This window comes from Haliotis rufescens, unplaced genomic scaffold, assembly GCF_023055435.1.
Source record: "Haliotis rufescens isolate VD_foot unplaced genomic scaffold, xgHalRufe1.0.p SCAF_17, whole genome shotgun sequence".
In the NCBI taxonomy this organism is placed as follows: domain Eukaryota; kingdom Metazoa; phylum Mollusca; class Gastropoda; order Lepetellida; family Haliotidae; genus Haliotis; species Haliotis rufescens.
The window spans coordinates 5,827,344-5,847,007 of NW_025963857.1; the positions used below are offsets into that span (position 1 = coordinate 5,827,344).

Here is a 19,664-nt window from a genome sequence, read left to right on the forward strand (position 1 = left end):
TTATGACTTTTTTGCGTCATTCCGAGAAATAAAATGTACTTCTGACTGTGTGCAATGTAAAAACACAGTGGAAAATGTATACGAAACAAATGATCTTGACAGCGGGTAAATAATCAATGTGCATGACATGATGAGATCTTTGTCAAACATCAAATAACCTGTGGGGGGTCGTGAAACCTCATTAATCCGGACCCTGCACAGTGTGGACAGTTGGAAGAGTCTTTATTGTGTCGATCATTGAAGTATGGAATCATGGTGGCAGGTGGTCCTGAGTACAACATGAACACAGCGCACAGGTCAACAAATCAGGCGAAGTTACGCAACGTTAATTGCGGAGAGTAGCTGGATGGGTGGCCGTGTCTCGTTCTTGTCCAACACTGAGGTGAGGTGAAATTGGGTTTAACGTCGCGTCCAAGATTATTGTACTTATATAGCAACGTGCATGCACGTGTATGTGTGTGTGTGTGTGGCTGCTTGTACTAGTCCGGACTGATGCCGATTTATAGTGCTAGCTCACTGAGATACCATGCCGCCGTTTAACGTGAATACCCCACTCAGACACAGTATACTGACTCCGAGCCGACCAGTCCTTGTTTTAGCCCCTTAATGCCGAGCGCCAGACAAGGTAACAACAAGTACAATCTTTTAACGTCTTTTTGTATGACGCGGCCCGGGATCGAACCCTGGACCTTCCGCTCTCCGGGCGGACGCTCTACCACAAGACCACGGAGGCGGTCTTGTCCAACACTGAGCACATGTGGCGTCTCCTCAGCCAAGTGACTTTGTTCGAAATGTGCTTCTGTCCACTCAGCAGTGAATGGGTACCCGGTAGAACGAGATGATAATGTGAAGTTAACCCAAGTTGCATGTGAGGCGCAAGGTTATGTTGCACTCAGCAATATTCTAGCTATATGACGGCGGTCTGTAAATAATCGAGTATGGACCACACAATCCAGTGATTGATATCATGAGCATCGATCCACGCAATTGGGATCGATGACATGCATCAACCAAGTCAGCGAGTCTAACCACCCGATCCCGTTAGTCGCCTTTTACGACAAGCATAATCGCCTATTACGACAAGTATAGTCACCTTTTACGGCAAGCATGGGTTGCTGAAGACCTATTCTACCCCGGAGTCTTCACGGGTCGCAAGGTTATGTACTCCCCAGGGAGCTGAGAATTTGACTGTGGTAATAATGTAGCGCTTTACGAATGGTTTAAGGTATGGCTTGGGCGCATTATCAGATGAGACAGTATCATAAAACAGACATTCTCATTAAGCTCGCCCACAAGCCGAGGTGCGGGCTGCCGAGGTGCGGGCTACCGAGGTCCCTGGACTAACGAGGATGCTGAGTACTGGCTTTAGTCCTGATGATAATGTAATTTATGAATATCCATAGAACACTGCCAATGGTCCCGTAAGATTTTGAAACCAAAACAAAATATCACAACAGTGTGCAGTTGTGACAGTACACATGCAAACACACTGGTCGAACAATTCTATCCAATGTACAGTCTACTAAAGAAATATATATACAACAATTACCATCGTTGTTAGATATTGAGCATCACGTAGGCTTTCTAAAACACGGAGTGAAGCAAGCAAGTACAAACTCTAAGTAATTCCTGATTTATAACAGGGACCTATTAGCCTGCATTAAGAAATCAAGACAAATGTGTCTATTTTCTGTTTAACCCTGACAAACCTCGACCAGACATTTCGGACCAACTTGCTTCCAGTTTCCATCATATGGGATCTCAGCTTTAAAAGATAAAGAACACGGTTGTAACAGACGCTGCTGTCGATGTTGAAGATGGGATGCCGATCACGACGTCGTAACATACAATATGCAGCGCGTCGGCGTGATACCGCGAGGGGGGCAGATCGTGTCCACAAACAAGCGAGGCAATTAGGATGGTAAACAAAACACTGTCAGTTTCTCACGAAGATGCCTTCAAAGACAGCTTGTTTCCAAACAGAACGTAACAGAATATATATCTTTTAACAGATATACTGACAGGTGCGTGGGCACTTATTTTCGGCTGGCTTGGTAAACTTAATATAAAACAGGCTATTTCGAATTTAATGCTTCCTTTTCACTAGAAAAGGGGTTGGTGGTCTAAAATGGAAAGGGTGTTTAAAGTGTTTTTTGAAACAGTCTGGCGAAATAAAGGAAATATGTGAACGTGTCTGACCTGTGAAGTTAAACGTTTTTTTCTTTGATATATTGATCCCCCGTTACGTTTTTTTATTGCTGAAATAAGCCTCGGTGGGAAAAGTAATAGATTGTGTTTCAAATTTAATTTTCATTTTACGTTTATGAAAGTATGTGCAGGGCGTTGTTCGGTGGTATTTATACTTATATATTAAAACCCTTCAAGAAATAAATGATAACAAATAGTTGGAATATTTCGTGTCGTGATTCATAAAGATTGAACAATGACAAGAAAATAGTTCCTGCGTCTGTATACGTGTCTATAACGTTTACGACACTATTAACTATCTCCCACAATTGACACACTGACTTTATGATGCTTTAGGTAGCCTTAGTACACTTCATAAACGCACAGCGTGTGACTGGATTTCTCACCTGAACACATGCATTGACAAGTGGGATGTAAGATTCACAACGAAATACATTAGGCCCATCCAGTTATTCTTTGAAAATCGGGAGTATTGTTATGAACCCTCTGGGCATCTTTGATAAAAATTCTGTCAAAACGTTAATTCCTTTAGCCATGAGATATTTATCAATATATGTTGGTTACTTCACTATCTTCAAAGGTTCGGAATATTTCTCAAAAATGACATTAAATGGCATCTGAAGTTTACATAGTAAACAACATATAAATGCTTGACTTCCTCAGATAACATCTAAATGAAATATGGGGAAAGGACATTTAGGCAAAAAGTAGACATCCTCATGGACACCATCTGTGCCTAGGTTCCAGCAGTTAAGGACTTTGTAAGGTTTTCAATTTTTTGGGGGTAGACATGTGGAGGACATTTCAAAAGTATGTGGCATCAGTGTCAAAAATGATGCTTGGTGCAATTCCCTTGTTTAACTTGTACCATACGTCCCCGTGATTGATCAGGGGAACAATGGACCTGCCTATGCATGTGTTTGTGACGGGTGCCACCGGTAGGGCAGGGTATGTTAAAATGGTATCACCGCTAATTGATAGTGCTTATGACAGTCGGGATCAAAGAGTGAATGAGTGAGTGAGGTAGGTTTTACGCCGCTTTTAGCAATATTCCAGCAATATCACGGCGGGGGACACCAGAAAAGGGCTTCACACACTGTACCCATGTCGGGAATCGATCCCGGGTTTTCGGCGTGACCAGCGAACGCTTTAACCACTAGGCTACGGAGGGTTTTGGGTCATAATGTGAATCGGCATATGTGTTACACCACCATTGATATCAGTGCAAACAGGGAAATGTATTTGTATGTTTGAATTGAAATGTATGTTGGTGATCGTAATGCTTATGTCGTTATCCAGGCTTCCCGACCGCCCCGGAATCAAAGAACTGACTGCTTTTAGCAGATATTTCTGATTATGGAAATTGTTTTGTTGCTTTTATTTAGGAATTTTCACTTAGAAACAGCGATATTTCCAATAACTTCTTTGATAGGCATTTAGAAGTTGGAGTACTAAGTAAGGAGGAGCAAGTACTTAATAACGGTGTTAGAACCTACACCGAAACGTTGCTCTTAATTGTAACAAAGTTGTTTATCCATAAATTCTTATCCTTACTTGATATTTCCAATGACGAAAAGGTAACGTTTTATTGAGCTAGCATGTGTTGGAATGTCTGCAACAATTTCCACAGCTCTTAGTCGGTGATGAGGTGGAACTTTCTATAACTGTATTATACTACTCAAAAGAAGTTAAGGATCACCTGATTTTCATATTACTATAGTTAATCTCTCATGTCATGACAGTGAGTGAGTGAGTGAGTATGGTTTTACGCCGCTTTTAGCAATATTCCAGCAATATCACGGCGGGGGACACCAGAAATGGGCTTCACACATTGTACCCATGTCGGGATTCGAACCCGGGTCTTCGGCGTGACGAGCGAACGCTTTAACCACTAGGCTACCCGACCGCCCTCATGTCATGACAGATTAACTTTACCATTATGAAAGAATCGGGTGATCCTTAACTTCTTTTGAGTAGTATATAATGTTTGTATGTCAGGAAGCCAGGCGCAGTGACTTTACCTCAGGTTGTTAATCATTTTAGACATAATTGCCCAAGGAAGGTGATATAAACACAACAATGCCAGTACTTAATGACAAGGCACACTATAGTTGTGGAAGCACTGAATAGAAGTGTGATAATTCCTCGGAGACAATGCATTTCGGTGAGTACACAGACACGTCAATCAACGTCAATCGTGTATCAGCCGGTCGTAAACATCAAATGTTTTGCCACCGTTGTTTCTCTGCCCTAGTGCCCCATTGCAATTAGTGGAGCTTAGTATGTGGGGTAATGCTTTTACCAAACCAGGGTTAATCGTTATTTCTTGAACCGGAGTCGGCGTAACCGTTGACGCTTTTCAACGTCGGTCGCGGTGAAGACCACGTGGCAGATGCTGCGTACATCACTCTCGGTGGCGTTACAGACGACAACAACTGACTTGTCGACAAAGTTGACATGACGTATGAAAAAGAACGCCTAGGAACATTGTTTCAGGAAACAGGGTGGAGTATTCAATATGTCTGAGCTGTGAAAAAGAGAACATCCATATGCTGCCTGTTTGTATTCAGCAGGTGAGAAAGACTACCGACAAACGGCAATGTCAGTAGACACATGCGAGTGTGTTCCGATCGCGAGTACAAAATGAAGGGTTTTGGAAACGTGTATTTGTAAACACCAAGGATTGTGGACACGTGTATCTATATACACCAAGGATTGTGGACACGTGTATTTGTATACACCAAGGATTGTGGACACGTGTATCTGTATACACCAAGTTTTGTGGACACGTGTATTTGTAAACACCAAGGATTGTGGACACGTGTATCTGTATACACCAAGGATTGTGGACACGTATCCGTATACACCAAGGATTGTGGACACGTATCCGTATACACCAAGGATTGTGGACACGTATCCGTATACACCAAGGATTGTGGACACGTATCCGTATACACCAAGGATTGTGGACACGTATCTGTATACACCAAGGATTGTGGACACGTATCTGTATACACCAAGGCTTGTGGACACGTATCTGTATACACCAAGGATTGTGGACACGTATCTGTATACACCAATGCTTGTGGACACGTATCTGTATACACCAAGGCTTGTGGACACGTATCTGTATACACCAAGGATTGTGGACACGTATCTGTATACACCAATGCTTGTGGACACGTATCTGTATACACCAAGTTTTGTGGACACGTGTATTTGTAAACACCAAGGATTGTGGACACGTGTATCTGTATACACCAAGGATTGTGGACACGTATCCGTATACACCAAGGATTGTGGACACGTATCCGTATACACCAAGGATTGTGGACACGTATCCGTATACACCAAGGATTGTGGACACGTATCCGTATACACCAAGGATTGTGGACACGTATCTGTATACACCAAGGATTGTGGACACGTATCTGTATACACCAAGGATTGTGGACACGTGTATCTGTATACACCAAGGATTGTGGACACGTATCTGTATACACCAAGGCTTGTGGACACGTATCTGTATACACCAAGGCTTGTGGACACGTATCTGTATACACCAAGGCTTGTGGACACGTATCTGTATACACCAAGGCTTGTGGACACGTATCTGTATACACCAAGGCTTGTGGACACGTATCTGTATACACCAAGGATTGTGGACACGTATCTGTATACACCAAGGATTGTGGAGACGTATCTGTATACACCAAGGATTGTGGACACGTATCTGTATACACCAATGCTTGTGGACACGTATCTGTATACACCAAGGCTTGTGGACACGTATCTGTATACACCAATGCTTGTGGACACGTATCTGTATACACCAATGCTTGTGGACACGTATCTGTATACACCAAGGATTGTGGACACGTATCTGTATACACCAAGGATTGTGGACACGTATCTGTATACACCAAGGATTGTGGACACGTATCTGTATACACCAAGGCTTGTGGACACGTATCTGTATACACCAAGGATTGTGGACACGTATCTGTATACACCAATGCTTGTGGACACGTATCTGTATACACCAAGGCTTGTGGACACGTATCTGTATACACCAAGGCTTGTGGACACGTATCTGTATACACCAAGGCTTGTGGACACGTATCTGTATACACCAAGGATTGTGGACACGTATCTGTATACACCAAGGATTGTGGAGACGTATCTGTATACACCAAGGATTGTGGACACGTATCTGTATACACCAATGCTTGTGGACACGTATCTGTATACACCAAGGCTTGTGGACACGTATCTGTATACACCAATGCTTGTGGACACGTATCTGTATACACCAATGCTTGTGGACACGTATCTGTATACACCAAGGATTGTGGACACGTATCTGTATACACCAAGGATTGTGGACACGTATCTGTATACACCAATGCTTGTGGACACGTATCTGTATACACCAAGGCTTGTGGACACGTATCTGTATACACCAAGGATTGTGGACACGTATCTGTATACACCAATGCTTGTGGACACGTATCTGTATACACCAAGGCTTGTGGACACGTATCTGTATACACCAAGGCTTGTGGACACGTATCTGTATACACCAAGGCTTGTGGACACGTATCTGTATACACCAATGCTTGTGGACACGTATCTGTATACACCAAGGCTTGTGGACACGTATCTGTATACACCAAGGATTGTGGACACGTATCTGTATACACCAAGGCTTGTGGACACGTATCTGTATACACCAAGGATTGTGGACACGTATCTGTATACACCAAGGCTTGTGGACACGTATCTGTATACACCAAGGATTGTGGACACGTATCTGTATACACCAAGGATTGTGGACACGTATCTGTATACACCAAGGATTGTGGACACGTATCTGTATACACCAAGGCTTGTGGACACGTATCTGTATACACCAAGGATTGTGGACACGTATCTGTATACACCAAGGCTTGTGGACACGTATCTGTATACACCAAGGATTGTGGACACGTATCTGTATACACCAAGGCTTGTGGACACGTATCTGTATACACCAAGGATTGTGGACACGTATCTGTATACACCAAGGCTTGTGGACACGTATCTGTATACACCAAGGATTGTGGACACGTATCTGTATACACCAAGGATTGTGGACACGTATCTGTATACACCAAGGCTTGTGGACACGTATCTGTATACACCAAGGCTTGTGGACACGTATCTGTATACACCAAGGATTGTGGACACGTATCTGTATACACCAAGGCTTGTGGACACGTATCTGTATACACCAAGGATTGTGGACACGTATCTGTATACACCAAGGCTTGTGGACACGTATCTGTATACACCAAGGATTGTGGACACGTATCCGTATACACCAAGGCTTGTGGACACGTATCTGTATACACCAAGGCTTGTGGACACGTATCTGTATACACCAATGCTTGTGGACACGTATCTGTATACACCAATGCTTGTGGACACGTATCTGTATACACCAAGGCTTGTGGACACGTATCTGTATACACCAAGGCTTGTGGACACGTATCTGTATACACCAAGGCTTGTGGACACGTATCTGTATACACCAAGGATTGTGGACACGTATCCGTATACACCAAGGATTGTGGACACGTATCCGTATACACCAAGGATTGTGGACACGTATCTGTATACACCAAGGCTTGTGGACACGTATCTGTATACACCAATGCTTGTGGACACGTATCTGTATACACCAATGCTTGTGGACACGTATCTGTATACACCAAGGCTTGTGGACACGTATCTGTATACACCAAGGCTTGTGGACACGTATCTGTATACACCAAGGCTTGTGGACACGTATCTGTATACACCAAGGATTGTTGACACGTATCTGTATACACCAAGGATTGTGGACACGTATCTGTATACACCAAGGATTGTTGACACGTATCTGTATACACCAATGCTTGTGGACACGTATCTGTATACACCAAGGATTGTTGACACGTATCTGTATACACCAAGGCTTGTGGACACGTATCTGTATACACCAATGCTTGTGGACACGTATCTGTATACACCAAGGCTTGTGGACACGTATCTGTATACACCAATGCTTGTGGACACGTATCTGTATACACCAATGCTTGTGGACACGTATCTGTATACACCAAGGCTTGTGGACACGTATCTGTATACACCAATGCTTGTGGACACGTATCTGTATACACCAAGGCTTGTGGACACGTATCTGTATACACCAAGGCTTGTGGACACGTATCTGTATACACCAATGCTTGTGGACACGTATCTGTATACACCAAGGCTTGTGGACACGTATCTGTATACACCAAGGCTTGTGGACACGTATCTGTATACACCAAGGCTTGTGGACACGTATCTGTATACACCAAGGATTGTTGACACGTATCTGTATACACCAAGGCTTGTGGACACGTATCTGTATACACCAAGGCTTGTGGACACGTATCTGTATACACCAAGGATTGTTGACACGTATCTGTATACACCAAGGCTTGTGGACACGTATCTGTATACACCAAGGATTGTGGACACGTATCTGTATACACCAAGGCTTGTGGACAGACACGCGTGTCTGGCTTCATTTTAAAACACGTGTATCTGCATACATCATGGGTTGTTGAAAGACGTGTATACTGGTGATAGCTGGGCTAGTCACAATACTTTATCTCCAGACAGAAGGAGGGTCACGCAGACTTCTCGCACCCACCCTACACTAGCTGACAGACAACATTTATAAACGTCCCCTTATTCGACGTCATATAACCCGACTATATAACCCAATAAATAGTCTTTAACGTCGCGTCGGGTTCAAAATTATTTCAATCACGGAGACGTGCATGCATGTATTTGACTGCTTGTACTAGTCTTGGCGTAAGCCGATTTTGTAGTCTTAGCTCACTTATACACAGAATACTGACTCCGAGCCGCCCAGTCCATGATTAATCATTATCCACTTAATGCCGAGCGCGAGGCATTATAACAACAAGTACCATCTTTTTAAAGCCTTTGGATAACGACATAAGAATTACGATCACCAACATACATTTCAATTCAAACATACAAATACATTTCCCTGTTTGCACTGATATCAATGGTGGTGTAACACATATGCCGATTCACATTATGATCCAAAACCCTCCGTAGCCATTTATGTAAGGTGATATATACACCTGCCTGTGTGTAACGGTATATGCAGAAGGAACTATACACGCGCATGGTTGATAGAATAAGTGAGCGCTACTGAGGGTTGGATATGGATACGTTAGTTCGAATTTGTGAATAGACTGTACTTTTGTTGTGGTCCATTGAATCGGAGAAATGCTTATGAATGAATTATTCATGAGCGTGACATATTTCGTATTGCTGAATGTATTACACATGTCATACAGGTAATACATCTGAATGCTATTCTTTGATACCAGTGCACGAGAGGCAGCACGAGTGGCCCGGAGAAACAGAGAATCTCACCCGAGTGTCTTTTGATATCAAATATATCAACACGAGTTGATAAAAGTGGAAAAATCCTAGGCTTGCCGAGGATTTTTGCCACTTTTATCAACGAGTGTTGATATATTTGATATCAAAAGACACGAGGGTGAGATTTTATTTATCATCCAACATCATTCTTTCAACTTTTTCAATTTGTAGACAGTAATTAGCAGTGTCTTCAGTGTAAAAAGTACTGCAAATAGCTTCAGTAGCAGAGCCATTAGTGATGTCATTTGATTGTGACGTCATGGTAACCAGTGATGTCACAATGGTCTGCAAAGCATTGTGATGTAATTTCATTGCAGCGATATCTACAGTGTAGATATTGCTTGATCTCATCCAAGCGATATCTCCTGTGGGAGCCAGTTTTGGATGATAAACAGAGTTGCGTCCTTTACGCGTGTCTGAATTCTATGACCATGATGTTCAAGCCCTGATTGTCAACAACATTCTTGTGGGTTTCACCAAAGTGGTAAACGTCTTACGTGAGATGAGGTGAAATGGGGTTTAACGTCGCGTCCAAGATTATTGCACTTTTATAGCGACGTGCGTGGCTGCTTGTACTCGTCCGGACTAATGCCGGTTTCATAGTGCTAGCCCACTGAGATAACATGCCTCAATTTAACATGTGAACCAGGGACGATCAGTGTTCATTTTAGCTCCTCAACGCCGAGCGCCAGGCAGTGTAACAATAAATACCATATTTTAACGTCTTTTGGTATGACGCGGCCAGGGATCGAACCCACGACCTTCCGCTCTACGGGCAGACGCTCTATCCACTAGACCACGGAGGTAATCGTCTAAGACCTGCACTACCTGATATAACTGAAACTGTCCTTCACACTCAATCACAGGTTAAGAGAAAAGAGGGATTATACGTGTGTTATATCAAAACCGGTTTTGTTTCACTCACCATTTGTGCATTAACGTGTACAGGTTCCAATCGGAAATTCATTTATAGCCAATATACTGTTTCAAAATTAACAAATAACAAATAAAAGTTTAAAAAGCTAAGGGTTATAGGACCCAAATGCTGACAAGTGTGTTTATTATGCTAAAAATTTACTTCGTATCGCTTAGGTTCCAGACCTCATTTTAACATTTAACAACTTTTTCGTTTCACTGCACAAGTTTCATTTTATAAGTTTCCAAGGTGAACGCAAGCATATGCCTAAGACGTAAAAGCCAATTACTGCAAAGGTCACGTCCGTGTCAGGTCTGGAATAAAACGCAGTATGCAGCCTCTTGTGAAGTCGAAATTTTGTCTTCACCTCAAAAGGAAGTAAATTATTGCTAAACTCGAGGTCACAATACGTGAGTTCAGTCTCGTATTGGTAATATCTGCTTTCCCTTAAATCCACTGTGGAATACCATTGGAGAAAGTGCTCTGGAATCCGGGGAAATATTTCCCGTTTGAACACCTGGTGTCATAACTAACGGTAACGTGATTCAAGTGTGACGGTTTCTCTTTGCTATTATCCTTATAGAATATTCACCTTTGATATTATACTACTCAAAAGAAGTTCAGGATCACCCGATTCTTTCATATTGGTAATGTTAATCTGTCATGGCATGAGAGATTAACTATTGTAATATGAAAGAATCAGGTGATCCTTAACTTATTTTGAGTAGTATACATAACCAGTTGAGACTAGAACCACGACCTGTGATAAAGGTCAAGGTTCTTCCAAAAGCTGCGCATCCATGGTTTATCAAAACCACTTTTTGCAGGAATATCAAAAAGCTTTCAGCGAGTTCAAAGGCACCTCGAAGTTATAAAATTGTCAGCATCAGTGCTTTCCCACTTCATTCTGATTAAGTTATGGTCCGTTTTACATCCTAATACTCCCCAGTGGAAGGGATATTGATTATGTGTATGGCTGCGAAACATAAATCTTCCACTCGCTGAGAACATAACTGTCGTTACAAACTTTACCTCCTCCAAACATGGCCATAGCATCCTTCTGACTGGATGTTAACTTAACATGTTTTATGTGAAAGATAAAATCAAATGTTACCGTTTCATTGTTCCGTTATCTGCTCTCCCACATAAATCTCATCCAAAACCGTTCAGTAAAACAAATGAATTTCACGAAGAGTGTTGAACAAATGATAGCCGAGGTGGTGTTTCACGGTGTCATCGCACAGATCGGCAAGAAAGCCTAGAGATCAAGTATAACTGCGTGTTTCTTGTAGCCTAGCTTAATCCAAGAATAATAAAGGACATTCAGGCAGGAGTGAGTGAGTGAGTGAGTATGGTTTAACACCGCTTTTGGCAATATTCCAGCAATATCACGGCGGGGGACACCAGAAATGGGCTTCACACATTGTACCCATGTCGGGAATCGAACCTGGGTCTTCGGCGTGACGAGCGAACGCTTTAACCACTAGGCTACCCGACCGCCCCTTCAGGCAGGAAGACATACCCATGGACACCGATTGCGCTTAGGATTCTGGCCTTAGTGGTGGACATGTGGAGGACATTTCCAAAATTTTGAGGCGTCAGTGACAAAGATTATGCATGATGTCATTCCCAAGTTTGTTCAGGTGAACACTTGAGGTATTACACTCAGTCTCGTTAGATACCATTTGATCGAAACGTGTGACTTGGTTTGTTTGTTGTTTTCCGCCGAACTCAGCAAAATGCCAGCTATATGGATCAGACAATCCAGTGATTGATACCATGAGCATCGATCCACGCAATTGGGATCGATGACATGCTTCAACCAAGTCAGCGAGCCTGGCCACCCGATCCCGTTAGTCGTCTTTTACGGCAAGCATAGTCGCCTTTTACGGTAAGAATGGGTTGCTGAAGACCTGTTCTACACCGGATCTTCACGGGTCACGAAACGTGTGAAGCGTCTATGGTTCTCCGACCGCCCACCACCCATTCACCCACTCTATTCGTCGGGGGCAGGTGTGTGTATGTGTAAACATTTCTAAATTGTTAAATACTTGTAGTTAGTATATCTACGCTGTCTACTTCAAATTTATAAACTTTCAAATAAGAAAACGTACACGGTGCAATGCTGGTGGGCGTATCTGAGCGCCAGCAGCACACAGACACTAGAAAGAGTCGAATAAATAGTATCTCTTGCTCATCTACACAAACAGCATGAACACGGACGAGGTATTTGTTGACGTTCAACTTACGATAAACGTATTCATTTACTTTTTCAGTGTTACATTTCAACTTTAAAATAGCAAATAATTAGCTAGTCTCAACGCAAGGATGATTCTCAAACGAAATCGGCATGGGCTAAACATTTGCCATATGTTTGGAAAGCATGTTTGGTTTAGACATGAACGTTTTACCGACGCAAGAAGTTCACCAGAACCACTTCCAGAATGTCACATATGTAATATTCATGACGGGTGGGCGGATATCTTTGGAGTGGTAGTTGATTTTACGATGGTTAGAATGGCATTTCAGTTACATAACGGAGTGTAAGCTTACTGTAGGAAGATGTGTTGTATATTTGTTGTTTAACGCTGTACTCGGCAATATTCCAGCAATATTACGGTGGGGGGTACCAGATATGGGCTTCACACATTGTACCCATAAGGGGAATCGAACCGAGGTCTTGGCGTGACCAGCAAACACTTTAACCACTGAGCTATACCATCGCCGCGAGACAGAAGGGTGTCATTCGCCCTGATGCCATATTTGGCACATAACATAACAGTTAACTAGTTACGGGTAGAATAGGTAATCAGCACCCCATGCTTGCCGAAGGCGACTATGTCAAAAACTGGATTGTCTGGTCCAGACTCGATTATTTACAGACCGCCTTCATATAGCTGGAATATTGCCGAGTGCGGCGTTAACAAAAAAACTGTTATATATGTAACCATAGTCAATCGATCTATGTCACTATGCATGACGAGGTAAACGAGTCCAAGTTAAACAAATGTTACAACGGTCATCAAAACATGACAGTGTTTGTTTCGGTAGGGTTGTACGTACCAAAAGACACTATGTGGTTAATACAACTATTGATGAGAACAAATGAATGCAGACACTGATGTAGCTTCCCCAGGGAGCTGAGACAGATTGGACACGCTTAGTACAAGTCGCGGCGAATAACCGTATAACTGTTGTGTTGGTGTGTTTATTACCTATATTTAGAATATATACTTATGTTGTGTCGCTTAGTGTGGAGAAAGTGCAGAAAAGCTGGGACGGAGATCGTGGCTTGGAGATTCAAAGTGTTTGAGTGATTGATTGGGTTGGGTTTTAAGCCGCTGGGTTGGTTGGTTGGTTGGTTTGTAGTTATTTAACACCGCACCCAGCAATATTCCAGCTATATGACGGCGGTCTGTAAATAATCGAGTCTGGACCCGACAATCCAGTTATTGATATCATGAGCATCGATCCACGCAATTTGGATACTATGACATGCATCAACCAAGTCAGCGATCCTGACCACCCGATCTTACGACAAGCATAGACGCCTTTTGCGGCAAGCATGGGTTGCTGAAGACCTATTCTATCCCGGATCTTCACGGGTCGAAAGCCCGAAGTGATAGGTCTCAGATGTTTACCAGTTTGGTGAAACCAACGTGCACGGGAATGGTGCTGACATTACTACAACATTTCAGAAGCGAACCAGAATTCGAACTCAAGAAAGTAGGTTTCTACAACACCAAAGGGACCCGAATTTCGATGCCTTTGGCAACTGGGCCACCCGTGTCCCTAAGGAGTTTTGGTCGGAGTTGTGATGTTCCAGCCATCATTATTACATTACAGCTAACAGGAAGATCTAACACGCGTTTAAAGTTTTCCTTCGATGTCCAGCTCATCCAATACACTCGATGGCAAATTAACACGCTCCTTTCTAACATTTACATGTTGTTCGCCCAAGGTCCCGTTCCTGTCCGCCATCATGCCATTAAGACACCACCGCTATCTGTCACACTCAGACCAACAAATGTTTACATCTTACCCCGACAGGCACCTGTATTTGCCGGCTCAGACCATGATACCTTCACGATGTATATACACCCTCCATTCAGGAGTCATCCTATCAACACAACCCTGTCGATCCCAACTAGCAGGCGACGATGGGGTAGTGAGTGAGTGAGTTGGGTTTAACGCCGATTTTAACATTATTCCAGTTATATCACGGCGTGTCAACTTAATGTGGGGTGCATGATGCACAGTTCTCAGACGTTTACCACTTCGGTGAAACCCACGAGCACGGTTATGGTGCTGACAAACCTAGAAACATAATCGGGGCGAACCGGGATTCGAACCCACAATCATAGGTTTCTGACGTGCCGAAGGGACGCAACTCTGCACAGCGAATCGCGGCGCCTTAGACAACTGGGCCACCGTGGCCCCCCGATGGGGGTAGTGTTGTGGTCAAAGCGTTGCTTAGTCCTGCAGATGTCCCCGGTTCGTGTCCCACTCAGGGTATGGTTAGAATATTATTAACACCCACATAAAACTAAACTGGTTGACCAGTTGTGTGCATGCACCTCTTCAAAAATAAGATCCAAATGTACCCATCACTACACATCCTCCTTAACCCCGATATCCTTAGGTTATCATCCGAAGTCCCCCTCCTTCATTTTCCCCCTCACCCCACTGTCCCACTGTCCCCCTCCCTCATCCCCCCCTCAACCCATCCCATTTTCCCCCCTCACCCCATCCCATTTACCCCCCTCCTACCTTCCACCTCCCTTTCCGGGCCATCCACTACATATATCCACACCCAGTCCGAACCATACTAAACATTCACAGAAGGTATATATACTCTTTTTAACACATACCCCGTCGCGTCTAAGCTCCATCGATAACCCTCCCTACCAACCCTTGTCCCACAAGCAACTTGCACTACCCCAACTCTCCCCCCGACATTAACAACACAAGATTCCTACTGGGTGGGAGTTCAAATGTCGTTCAAATCCGCCTGCAGCAGACGACGTAACAAATGGTGATTAATTGCCGTCATGCCTGCTCTTAACCAGAGAAATAATACCCGAGTTTGAATTGTTTAACTACACCCATAGTTAACCAGATCGACAAACTAATATTTTTGTATATCGGAAAATATCGACAGTGAAGAGACAGATTGAAATAGTGTTCCATTAGGGACAGAGACACGTGTTTGCGTCCAAAATTGATGGGCACGACGGTTACGTGGCATTGCGGTCATTCTGCACGGGGAATTGAAAACTGCGTGGGTTCTTTTAGGGGTAGGGTAATAAAGCGATGTAAATACGACTGACTGTCGTGGTGGCAAATGTTCTAAATACCAAACGGCTGCTTTCCAGCCTCCGCTCTTAAACAAATAGTCGTGGGCAATCTGTTCTAGCCTAGAACATGTCAGATGGGTTTCATTTAATTTCTCTCTGCCACGGTGAGCAAATGCACAACATGTGGCGATTTTCTGGTGGGCAAATACACGACGAAGAATAAACATGAATAAAAATCAAAGTAAATGCATTAGCACACTTCTTAATACCAAGCTACATACGCTGAACTCAATACGTACACGGTCAATAGCGAAAGCATGGCTTGACTAAATCATAGGCGTAAACATTAATAGCCAGGGTTATGAATGCGTCTTATGTCAATAGAGAAACAGCTTGACAATTTCCTGTATGCATTTTATTATAACAATTTCCCCAAAGCAGTGTCCTTTGTTGTGTGGCATGCGGCATCGTGATGAATGATGTGTTTTCACATCAGTTCTGTGTCACGGAAATGTGTAAGATGAATTGTCTTACCTCGATTGGTAGCTGTAAGCGTATCCTTCTGTCTCCTCGCAATAGAGGCTCACATGATCGCCAATGCATAAGTACTCGCCCATTCCCGCAGCTCTACTGTATCCATTAAGCTGTAAAGAAACAAAGGTAAGTCAACGCGATTCTATGGGACTTTGTATATCTACATATCATTTTGATCGCTGGTCTATAAACCAGCGCGTACAGCCGTTGAACACCGCGCTGACTAAATCGGCGAAACTGAGGCTCCGATCCTCACCTGGCGACCGTAGACGCAGCCCCCGGCCCCCTAGATGAATCTATCACGGGACACCGTTACAGGTAGTCAGTTACTGAGCGACACTCAGTATCAGGTTAGCGGAAACAGTTCACTGAAAAAACATTTATTTCATGTTTTTATCACTCGCGGATGTTGCCGAAGGTGCGGTTACGTTTGGTAAGGGGGTGATAACAGAGGCTGATTGTTTTCAACGGAGTTCAAATTTGGCGATTAATTTTGGAACGCGTGGGGATACGGTTCTTTGGGAGAATGTGATCTCTTGGTCGTGATCTAAGAGGTGGAGTGAACGAGTGAAGCGCTTCTCTCACTGAAACACAGGACAGACGGGCGAGCATTGCCCCAGGAGATGGATGGGCTACTTCAATGCACATCAGGTGTGGCTGAAATATGTGAGTGTGAGTGAGTTGGGTTTAACGCCGCTTTTAACAGTATTCAAGTTATATCGCGGCGTGTCAGCTTAATGTGGGAGGAAAGCCCGAAGTGATGCAGGTTTCAGACATTTACCACTTCGGTGAAACCCACAAGCACGGGTATGGTGCTGACAAACCTAGAAACATAATCGGGGCGAACCGGGAGTCGAACCCACAATCATAGGTTTCTGGCGTGCCCAAGGGACGGAACTCTGCACAGCGAATCGCGGCGCCTTAGACGACTGGGCCACCCGTGCCCCCGCTGAAATGTGTATTAATGAACGTACAGAACCCTCACCTCAATATATGATACAAGCAAAAAATATACAAAATGAAAGACATTAGAATACTGAGCCAATCCATGCGGAACTACGAGAGACTATTTTACATAAAATACAAGGAAATTAAAATAAAATTTAAATAAATTACTGGAACGGAACTGACACCGAGGAGCCTTGAGGTGACATGTTTGACTTGCTGAATATTTTTCACTTTACAGAATAATACAGGTTCCTGTTTTTGTCTAAAGACACTAATTCCGTTCCCCGGTATTGCAAGGTCACAATATGAGCTGAGATGTCTAGAGCTTCGGGAGCTTCTGAGTTTCTGGTATGATGTGAGTGTATCGGCAGCGTTGGGAAGTGAGTGCACTTCAACATAGGCAACGTTTAGGACTACGAGACTTGACTAAAGGCCAGTACTTAATTTTAACTAAAGGTATACATACATCTATCTCGTGAATCAGTAAATAAAAACAATTAAAGTATGCAGCTTGTTTCCATTCATACATGACACACAAGGATATTTCTTTATAAGCTGATGAAGCAGCTTTTCCGAAACAGAATATGGATAGAACGCTCTGTCTTTAAGACATGAGTGAGAGGGGTTTAACGCCGCGTTTAACAGTATTCCAATTATATCACGGCGTGTCAGCTTAATGTGGGAGGAAAGCCCGAAGTGATGCAGGTCTCATACGTTTACCACTTCGATGAAACCCACGAGCACGGGTATGGTGCTGACAAACCTAGAAACATAATTGGGGCGAACCGGGATTCGAACCCACAATCAAGGGACTCAACTCTGCACAGCGAACCGCGGCGCCTTAGACGACTGGGTCACCCGTGCCCCCCCTTAAGACATGAAATACATACATGGAGTTAACACATCCACCACCACCTCAAGTTCCTAAGTGGAACCTCGGTTATGCGGACAGATCTAATCCAACCAAAATTAACAGATGGTCCAGACGGTTGCGTACACCCGTGAATATCCGCGCTGGAATATTGCGGCGTTAAACAACAAACAAACAAACATCCTATTTCCAGTCTATCCACTGCAGTTTGTCAAAGCAGCCTTTTAACCCTGACACTTGTTAAAGGTAAGTTGTGACTAATTAAGTTATGACCTCGGAACAACGAGGTTCAAATGCACCTTGCACTTCATGAACACACGTTGATGAAGAAAGGTACACGAAGCCTCTCCGTGCATTCACAGATGTAAAAGAAGCTCATCGTCTTAGGTATCAATTAAACAGTATCCTTACCTCGGCACGGCCGTTCCGCCCATTTTGTTTAGGTGATTTTAGTCCAAATTTCATTCTGTGCAGTAGTTCTCACACAACCTTACACGACATGACCATCTGAACACTGTCCCCGGGTTGCGTGAAGCGAGTATTTATACTGAACGGGTGTCACTGACACTATGGGTGTATTCATACCCAAATTAGATGTATCAGTTGTATATCAGGGCATTTAGGTCGATTCAGCCTGCGGTTATTGTACTGGATAAGCGAAACCGGCTATTTATCAAAGGGGGACCAGTGAGGTGCCTACTACAAGGAAATTAACACAAAGGCACAACATGGGAACCAAATCCACGTGCCTTTGAAAACCGGTTTAAAGGCATACGTGTTGACTGGTCCTCGCTTAAGGCAACTCTGTTGTTTTTGGCACAATTACTTGCAGGTTCGTGTTGTTAAACGCCGCTTGTGTGCATTCATCCTCACACAGGTGCAAGAGCAATCGGATTAGGTCAAGATGTTATGTAATCTACATTGATTCGCCATTGTGTCATGACAATCACTGGGGTAATTGTCTCCCCGTTATGAGGGTGGTGTGGAGAGTCCAGTTGGGTTGAACAATGTACAACTTTAACACAGTGACGATAATGTTTTACATTACTATTTCGGACAACGAGCATAGGTCTTCTGCGTGAACGCATCGTCCACATGGCCACTATAAAACCATGAATAAGTAATATAATCTTGCATACACTAAGACCAGGTTCAGTGGGACATTTCAGCATTCTCGAAAACTAACCATGTCCAATCACTAAACATGTCAGATGCACGTGTAAAGAGTCTGTACTGAATTCAATGAGCCGTTTGGTGCCGATGCGCCAGCGAGCACCTCCGAATATTTCCTAATGAACGAAACGCACGCAGAGAGCGCTTTCCAGCGCCTCCGCGCTTACTTAAGGAGGCACGTCGAGGGACAAAGATGGCGGACTTGGGACAAATGCGGTCCCCG

General features: G+C 43.6%; 1 protein-coding gene across 8 annotated transcripts in view; it reads right to left on the reverse strand.

Moving 5' to 3' along the window:
• LOC124142019 (inositol 1,4,5-trisphosphate receptor type 3-like) overlaps nt 1-19,664 on the reverse strand; it is a 244,393-nt gene that overhangs the window by 90,839 nt on the left and 133,890 nt on the right. For all 8 annotated transcript variants that reach the window (XM_048397454.1, XM_048397456.1, XM_048397455.1 and 5 more), the window contains one exon: nt 16,450-16,559. In XM_048397454.1, the coding sequence (XP_048253411.1) occupies nt 16,450-16,559 (110 nt within the window). The remainder of the gene's footprint in view (nt 1-16,449; nt 16,560-19,664) is intronic.